This window comes from Oryx dammah, unplaced genomic scaffold (assembly GCF_014754425.2).
Source record: "Oryx dammah isolate SB20612 unplaced genomic scaffold, SCBI_Odam_1.1 HiC_scaffold_3, whole genome shotgun sequence".
Taxonomy (NCBI): Eukaryota; Metazoa; Chordata; class Mammalia; order Artiodactyla; family Bovidae; genus Oryx; species Oryx dammah.
This window is the reverse complement of record NW_024070187.1, coordinates 99,677,307-99,686,528: the sequence shown is the minus strand read 5'-3', so window position 1 is coordinate 99,686,528 and position 9,222 is coordinate 99,677,307. Positions and strand designations below refer to the sequence as shown.

The 9,222-nt window shown below is 38.1% G+C and overlaps 1 protein-coding gene across 5 annotated transcripts in view; it reads right to left on the bottom strand.

Annotated features, from left to right (window-relative positions):
• Positions 1 to 1,064: 1,064 nt before the first annotated feature.
• ARHGAP24 (Rho GTPase activating protein 24) overlaps positions 1,065 to 9,222 on the bottom strand; it is a 566,219-nt gene continuing 558,061 nt past the window's right edge. For 4 of the 5 annotated variants that reach the window (XM_040237267.1, XM_040237265.1, XM_040237266.1 and 1 more), the window contains one exon: positions 1,065 to 2,108. In XM_040237267.1, coding sequence (XP_040093201.1) covers positions 1,865 to 2,108 — 244 coding nt within the window. In that variant the 3' untranslated portion in view covers positions 1,065 to 1,864. The remainder of the gene's footprint in view (positions 2,109 to 9,222) is intronic. The other variant, XM_040237263.1, reaches the window with a different exon arrangement.

Below are 9,222 nucleotides of genomic sequence, written 5' to 3'. Positions count from 1 at the left end.
AAAAATTGAACATGGGCAGTTTGCATAATCTTTGATTTTTACTGTTGTAACATACAGCTTCCTATGAGTCTGTGGTTTTTGTTAACTAAGGCAGGGACTTGGGAAAAGATAAGAGATCATTTTTGCACATATTGCATTTGAATTTTCTATAGGATATCCAGGTAGAAGTATCTTGCTACAGAGTTGAAGAGAGAGAGAAAAGGGAACTAAAGATAAAGGAACTATTGCTTTAGAGACAGTGGTTAATACCAAAGTACCACATAAGCTTGCTCAGTGTAAGTTTATAAACAAAGGCAGCACAGTGACAAGAACAGAGGTTGTAAAGGTTACTGACCTCTTGAAAATAAATACACACAGAGAAGAACCTCCAAACAACGCAAATCCCATAAACTCAAGTAGAATTTATTTCTAATTATGCCTTTTGTGACTTTCTATTCTAGTCTGAGAAAGATTTATTCACTTTGCTTCTCAAAATCATTGTCTTATTTAATTGTGAAGAATTATTCTCTCCAATCTCCAGCTCCAGAGAGTCTTAGAGAGCCTGGAAAGTTATCATTAGTGATGCTCACAAATTTATCACCATCGGACTTTTAAAGATTCACATTTTAAAATTATTGTGAATAACTATGTTTTAATAGGGAAGGACAATATTGTAAAAAAAACAAATTAGAAGCCGGATAGTTTCTTCCAAACTGTCTCCTCCTTCTCCTGGTCCCTTTTCCCTCCATCACCTCCCTCTGGCTTCAAACTACCTTTGCCAGCTCTCGTTCGGAAAGGATCCTAGATGGTAACAGAACAGTCAGCCTGAGCAAAAAAGAATATAAGGCACATACTCCAGCAGTTTAACTGAGAGAGATACGGTAATACTATTTCACCGTTTGCATTTCCAGAGGGCAGTTCAGGGCAGGGCGAGGTTGGTAGGGATAGGGGTGGAGTAGAGGACAGGTGCTCAACGTGGACACCATAATTAGCAAACATTGTTTCTCAACTTCCCAATGGCAGGAAGAATTTTCTCTCATAACCATCCAGCAGAAAGAGTAATTGAAGGCATGACTACTTAAATGCTTTTTTTTTTTTTTTAATGATTTTTTCCCCCTCTAAAGTGCACCCTGCATAGGAGACATGCGTCTATGGCATAGGCAAGACAGACCAGGGGACTTAAGGAGGAGACCTTTTTACTTAATCTAAAATTTCCTGTGTCAAACCATCTCACCAAGAAAACTGAGCAGTGTCAAGGGCAGAATTCATAGAGTGATTCAAAGTTTCCTGGGGATTCCATCGTATTTTATAAAATTATTTACATTTCTCTTTTTGGTCACGGAAAGGTCTATTGGCACAAACAGCACAGCCACAAAGTATTCTTTTGATTTTAATAACTCATCTCATATATATTTTTATATATTTATATATCTGCTTATCTTCGTTTCCTCAGCAAAAAGGGAAATAAAAATATTGATCTATAAAATAAGCTGATGATAACACAATACCAGAAATAGCTTATGTTAAGTGCAAGGGGTGAAGCTTGAAAGCAAGCTAAATTGCAATGACATACTGATTTAACATTTTAAATACAAGACTGGCAATAAAATAATTCTTGAGATATGCTTCTTGTTTTTAGTTTACTTTTTAAAAACTACTCTATATACACATATCCAGTTGTAACACTTAACAGTAGCATTATGGGACATGATACAACTTTGGTACACATTGAAGATATGGGTAGGTAATGTCTATAAATGATATGCCTTCCCCAGCTAGAACTCTGTACAGCCAGGTGACCAGCCACCTGGTCCCATATAATCTTCCCACCAGAATCCCCAGCGTCCTTCCCAGGGCCGCTCGAGACAGCAGGAGAGAGCGCCCCTCACTGGATCCATATCGTGTTTCCTCTCTCGGTTCTCCTGGGTTCCACTGTCAGCTCCCCAAACGTGGAAAAAAACTGCTCCATCTCTTTCTGAAGCATGTCATTTCTTTTCTCTGCATCTTCTTTTGCCCGTTCGGCATTTCGCATTTTGATTTCTATCATTGTGAACTTTTTCCTTTCTTGATCCAGTTCATCGTGGAGGCTCATCATTTCTGTTTCCAAAGTCAAGTTTCGCTGTTCTAAGCTGCACAGGGTGGAGAAGGAATAAGAGATAAAGTAATTTCGTTTTTTGAAATGCAAAAAAGATTTTAAAAAATATTTCCTAAACTCTATCTCTGCAATGCTTCGGAAACTGGAACAAGCCCTTTCAAATCAGTGAATCAAGGTCCACTGATTAATACATACATACATATATATCATATATATTCCTTTCCTTTTTTTTTTTTTTTACTATTTTGTAACATGATTCACTATCATTTCTGCAAGACCCCAAGACCTCTCTTGGAAGTACTTCATTGTCATTTGATAGTGAATTTCAGCACAAAGAAGCCAGAGACCCGGGTCATCGTACAGCACAGAATTTGGCAGAAGCAGGAGGAAGCCCAAACTACAAAGCTTCCTAATCATTAGATGTAAATATGTCTTCACTAAAAGAAAGGGGAAAGTCTGATAAAGTTGTAAAGAAAAGAGGGCCATCAAATTTGCTTTCTACCAAAGGAAAAAGAGTGACAGTGAAAATGTCATTGCTAGAGAGAGTAAGTCGACACAGCATCCCTCTTATAAAAGTGGTTCTAAAAGTAGCCACCTTACATTAACGAGAAGCAGAACTTACATGTGTTGAATAAGTAATTCACCTGACATTTTGTGACAACGGAGTCCACTTAAATAGCCTGTTAGCTGCAATTCTGTCTTCCAAGTTAACATATCTTAAGATCACTATACAGTAAGTTCCCTGCATACAAATGAGTTCTGTTCCAAGAGCACATTTGCAAATCCAATTTGCTTGTAAGTCCAAGAAACAAAGTTAGCTAAGGTATCCAACTAACACAACTGGCTATATAGTACTGTACTATAATCAGTGTATCATACTTTTCACAGAAATAAGACATTAAAAATACAAAAAAGAAAACATTTTTAATCCTACAGTATAGTACCTTGAAAAGTACAATAATACAGTATAACAGCTGGCATGCAGGGTCTGGTATCAAGTAAACAGGCAAGAATTATTGACTGGAGGAGAGAGAGGAGGTAGAAGATGGTAGAGCTGAAGGATAGAGGGCAAGCTGCAATTTTACTCACACCTGACATTAATGGAATGCACATCTGCATCTTTGAAAGTTTACAACTGCAAGGTTCCTATATACGGGACTGGGGCTTCCCTGGTGGCTCAGAGATAAAGAATCTGCCTGCAATGCAGGAAGATCCCCTGAAGGAGGGCATGGTAACCCACTGCAGTATTCTTGCCTGGAGAATTCCATGGACAGAGGAGACTGGTGGGCTACAGTCCATAGGGTTGCACAAGACTTGGAAATGACTGAAGTGCAGAGTTCCAGAGAATAGCAAGCAGAGATAAGAAAGCCTTCTTCAGCGATCAATGCAAAGAAATAGAGGAAAAGAACAGAATGGGAAAGGCTAGAGATCTCAAGAAAATTAGAGATACCAAGGGAATATTTCATGCAAAGATGGGCTCGATAAAGGACAGAAATGGTAGGGATCTAACAGAAGCACAAGATATTAAGAAGAGATAGCAAGAATACACAGAAGAACTATATAAAAAAGATCTTCATGACCTGGATAATCATGATGGTGTGATCACTCATCTAGAGCCAGACATCTTGGAATGTGAAGTCAAGTGGGCCTCAGCATCACTACGAACAAAGCTAGTGGAGGTGATGGCATTCCAATTGACCTATTTCAAATCCTGAAAGATGATGCTGTGAAAGTGCTGCACTCAATATGACAGCAAATTTGGAAAACTCAGCAGTGGCCATAGGACTGGAAAAGGTCAGTTTTCATTCCAATCCCAAAGAAAGGCAATGCCAAAGAATGCTCAAACTACCACACAATTGTACTCATCTCACATGCTAGTAAAGTCATACTCAAAATTCTCCAAGCCAGGCTTCAGCAATATGTGAACCGTGAACTTCCAGATGTTCAAGCTGGTTTTAATAAAGGCAGAGGAACCAGAGATCAAATTGCCAACATCCGCTGGATCATCGAAAAAGCAAGAGAGTTCCAGAAAAACATCTATTTCTGCTTTATTGACTAGGCCAAAGCCTTTGACTATGTGGATCACAATAAACTGTGGAAAATTCGGAAAGAGATGGGAATACCAGACCACCTGACCTGTCTCTTGACAAACCTGTATGCAGGTCAGGAAGCAACAGTTAGAACTGGACATGGAACAACAGACTGGTTCCAAATAGGAAAAGGAGTATGTCAAGGCTGTATATTGTCACCCTGTTTATTTAACTTCTATGCAGAGTACATCATGAGAAACGCTGGACTGGAGGAAACATAAGCTGGAATCAAGATTGCCGGGAGAAATATCAATAACCTCAGATATGCAGATGACACCACCCTTATGGCAGAAAGTGAAGAGGAACTAAAAAACCTCTTGATGAAAGTGAAAGAGGAGAGAGAAAAAGTTGGCTTAAAGCTCAACATTCAGAAAACAAAGATCATGGCATCTGGTCCCATCACTTCATGGGAAATAGATGGGGAAACAGTGTCAGACTTTATTTTGGGAGCTCCAAAATCACTGAAGATGGTGATTGCACCCATGAAATTAAAAGATGCTTCCTCCTTGGAAGGAAAGTTATGACCAACCTAGTTAGCATATTAAAAAGCAGACACATTACTTTGCCAACAAAGGTCATTCTAGTCAAGGCTATGGTTTTTCCAGTAGTCATATATGGATGTGAGAGTTGGACTGTGAAGAAGGCTGAGCATTGAAGAACTGATGCTTTTGAACTGTGGTGTTGGAGAAGACTCTTGAGAGTCCCTTGGACTGCAAGGAGATCCAACCAATCCATTCTGAAGGAGATCAGCCCTGGGATTTCTTTGGAAGGAATGATGCTGAAGCTGAAGCTCCAGTACTTTGTCCACCTCATGCGAAGAGTTGACTCATTGGAAAAGACCCTAAAGCTGGGAAGGATTGGGGGCAGGAGGAGAAGGGGACGACAGAGGATGAGATGGCTGGATGGCATCACCGATTCAATGGACATGGGTTTGGGTAGACTCCGGGAGTTGATGATGGACAGGGAGGCCTGGCGTGCTGTGGTTCATGGTGTCGCAAAGAGTTGGACACGACTGAGCAACTGAACTGAAACTGAACTGAAGTGACTATGCAGCAGCAGCAGCATGTAGCGCACTTGCTGTATTCTATATATTAATAGCTGTATTTTATACATTGATAGCTGTTTTTAGATGGCTATATTATTTTAGATAATTTCCTAAAAAATAAAGTTTTCTCCATAATCACAAAGTTCCAAAACACAACTTATTATTTCTGTTGTTCAAGGAGGAACATTAAGCACTTCTTTATTAGATGATATGTCTTAGTAATAGCTGGCATCGTAATTTCTCCTGTTATGAATGGAAGTTGCAAGGGTAGGCTTGAATTTGCCATGCTATTGAAATGTGAGAGGCTAATGCACACTACGCACTCAAAAATCTGATTATTCTAATAATTTTCAAATTAAAATCTCAATTATTTTTCTGCTCTGAAATAATGAGTCCCATATGTTATTTCATCCAGATAATCATAAGAACATTTAAAGATGAATCTGCTCTCCCTTTGTAAGCAACTAAGATCTTTTTGTAAAAAAGATCACATTCTTTAATTAGTTTAGAAGCCCATTTTGATCACATGATCATGTGTTTTACATAAAAACCTGGTAGTGTGCTGGTTCTCACCCAGAACTATTTTCCAGTATATTCTCTTTATATGCTTTGTAAAGTTATTTGTTTTAGAAATAGAAAAAGTTGGAAGAAACTCAACCTTTAATATCAAGGAAGACTATCCTTTAAAAATATACTAATGCATTTGTACATATCAGGCACCTGTATGAAACTTCCTGGAATCTAATGGCTGAGCTGAAAATAGAAGAAACCCCTCCCACAGACTAATGTTGGAAAAATATGTTAGAAAAATATTTTTAAAATACAAAGTTAAAAAAATAAAAAGAGCATCTTCAGGTATCAGAACCAAGGAAGAAACAAGTTTAGAACAGCAAGTGAAAGCACATGAGGGGTATTTGTCTCAGAAAGAAGCCCTAGAAGCTGCGACTAGGTTTTTACTTTTCACATGGGGAAGAGGAGATCTCCAGTATAAGAGAGACAGAAGGCTGAAAGTGACTCAACCAAGAGTTTGGAACATCAGTAGTCTTTATGGCAAAGAGACTACAAAAACTCTACTCATGGGCTGAGTGAAGTGACAGAACTGAATCAGAAGAGGAAATAAATAAATGAGAAAATAGCTTTGAGAAAAACTACCCAAATGCCTCATGGAATGAAAAAAGATGAAAATTTAATATAAGAAAGAGAAATTAACAAAGATGGAGAGGGAGAATGGACTAAGAAGGTCCAACCTACTTTAGTAAGGGTTATAGATAGAAAATTCAGAAAATGAGGAAGATGAAATAAACAAAAGAGGAGATGGATAAATGTACTCCAGGACTGAAAAAAACTTGAAACAATGGAAAATATATAGCAAGGAGTTATTAATCAAAATAGAAATTATATAGGAATATTAACATCAGAAAAATATTTTGGGCAAAAAGTACTATTACTATTATTTTATGATAAAAGGATCAATTCATTAGGGGGATATAAACAATTCTGAACTATAGCCCCAAGTTACTCAATACAAAATAGAACAAAATTATAAATAGATAAATCCACAAGAATTAGGAAATTTTAAGAAACCTTTGTTAGAAATTATAGATCTAGCAAATAAAATTTAGGAGAAATGCAAAATATTTGAACAGCTTGATTAACAGATTTGATCTATTGGTCATATATATAATCTCAAACCAATAATAAGATAATACTTCCTACCAGACCAAACAACTGATATCTATAAATGAATTGATCTGACCACAGTATGATAAAGGTAGAAACTAATTTGAGGGAGGGAAGAGCATTAAACTCATATGTTTAAAAACTAAAAATCATATGTATCAATGATTGATAAATAAAGTAATATCTATTTATTTCCCCATGATCTAGCTGTCTATCTATCTAGGGATGTATGTATATATGTACACACATATCTATCATCTATCTAGTCTCAATACTTGTAGAGTTAAAAAGGAATTGAAAGAGAAATATATAACCTTAAAGAGTAATGATCAATAATTAGAACAATTACTTCTTATACTTCCTGGCTTGGTCATATGGAGATCCTCTATCCTGTTTTATCATGGACCTCTTCCTTTGCTTGTCAAGTCGGTAAAAATGCCAATGAAAGAGGCCAAAGAGATGACATTCTGTTGAAATGTTTTTTATTTTATCAAAGTCTCTGAAATGCACCACAGACTCAGAACATAAATGTAACACCAATGTTCTCATAAATGAATGTGTACATTTGCAGCTGTTCAGAATAACGTATGTTCTATCTTAATGCAAGTTTCAAGTGCCATCTCTTGCTTTCCACTGCTAAGTGCTAATTTACCATCATGCATTCGCAGCAATTCAGAGATTTGGTAGCCATTGCTTCCATAAACTACATTCAGAAAGAAGAGTAGCCTTATAATGTTATAACTTTATTTTTTCTTCTTATTTAAGTCTCCTGTCACTTGGCATTATTTAGAAAAATTCAAACCAAGCTTCTGTTTCCAATAAAGTAATTTTTCAATCTAACATGTAAGTATTTTTATTTATTTTTCCATAGCTCTTAAAAATATGTATCTTTTGGCTTGATAATTGATAAATGGATGGGGAACATTACAATACATGAAGGTCAACTTTATATATAAAGAAAACAACCATGTGTGGTTTAGGGTAATGGAAGCAGTTGAACAGGACAAAGACATTCACGTACCATGAGGATCTTAGAACACGAAGGGGTCTAACAAGGCACAGCCTGGGTCTGGGGCTGAGGCCCCTAGAGGGGCTACTTCGGGCTGAACTGAGCCTCAGACCTGCTCTTAAGAGTGCAGGGTCTTTCCCCTATACTACACTGAAAGGTGAACAGAAAAACAATGTTTTGTAATTCCTGTAACCCTGGTGAAACTGTGGAGTGTGTTGATATTCAGGTTTCCAGCACAAGGCAGTACTTGTGGGGGCAGCGGCTCCATTTTCTGTATAGCTGCCTCTCAAGACCTAGGAGCATCTGATAGTCAGGGGCATTGTCAAGGCAGTATGCTCGGCCAATGCCCCTTATCTTTCCCAGGTTACCTCCTTGAAGTTGCTAAGCCAACTCCTCTCTTGGATATTTTATGAGAAGATGTCAACTGGTATCACTTAGGTTTCAGCACAATGGTTTCCTTATAAATCATATTTTTTGCTTCCCATTCAGGTTACAAGTTTCCTGTCTATATGAATATACTTCATGCTATCACTTTTCTCACCAGCTTCCCTGGATTCCAATCTCAGAGTAAAAGCCAAAGATTAAGATGATCTTGAAGGTTCTATGGTACCTCTCTGAGCTCCTTGTCCATCCCACCTCAGGGCATTTCCGCTTCTACTGGATATCTGCATCATTGCCTCCCTACACTTAGAATTACCCTCAGCAACACTTCTCACCCCCCTTCCCTGCTTTAATCTTCTACTTAGCATAGGATCAGTTTACTTATTTATCTATCTCTTCCAGGGGACTGTAAGCCTGTTCCACAAGGGCTGAATTTTTGTCTTCTTTACTCACTGCTGAATCCTTGTGGCCTGGTCTGAGCCTGGGAGAGAGCAGACAAGCATTCACCCCAAGCATTCAAACATGGAAATAATGAACAACAGAGATCTGTTAATTTTCCAACTTTTCTTTACTCTCATTTCATCCTCTTCCTGTGATAACAGACTCCTTGTTCTCCAGACATCCCTTACCACTCCTCTCCCCAGCTTTTGAACTGAAATCCATGCTAATAACAAGAGGTAGAATTACTGAGCATCTGCTCTGTCCTGGGGACAATGTGTAATGATTTCTTAACATGATTGTGAGGTTGGTAAAGAATCTGCCTGCAAGGCAGGAGACCCGGGTTGGATCCCTGGGTTGGGAAGATCCCCTGAAGAAGTAAATGGCAACCCACTCCAGTATTCTTGCCTGGAGAATCCCCATGAATGAAGAGTTGGTCACATCTGAGCAATTATCACCTCAGGTAGATTACTGCTAGAATTTTAAAATTTTCACATTGGGAGGC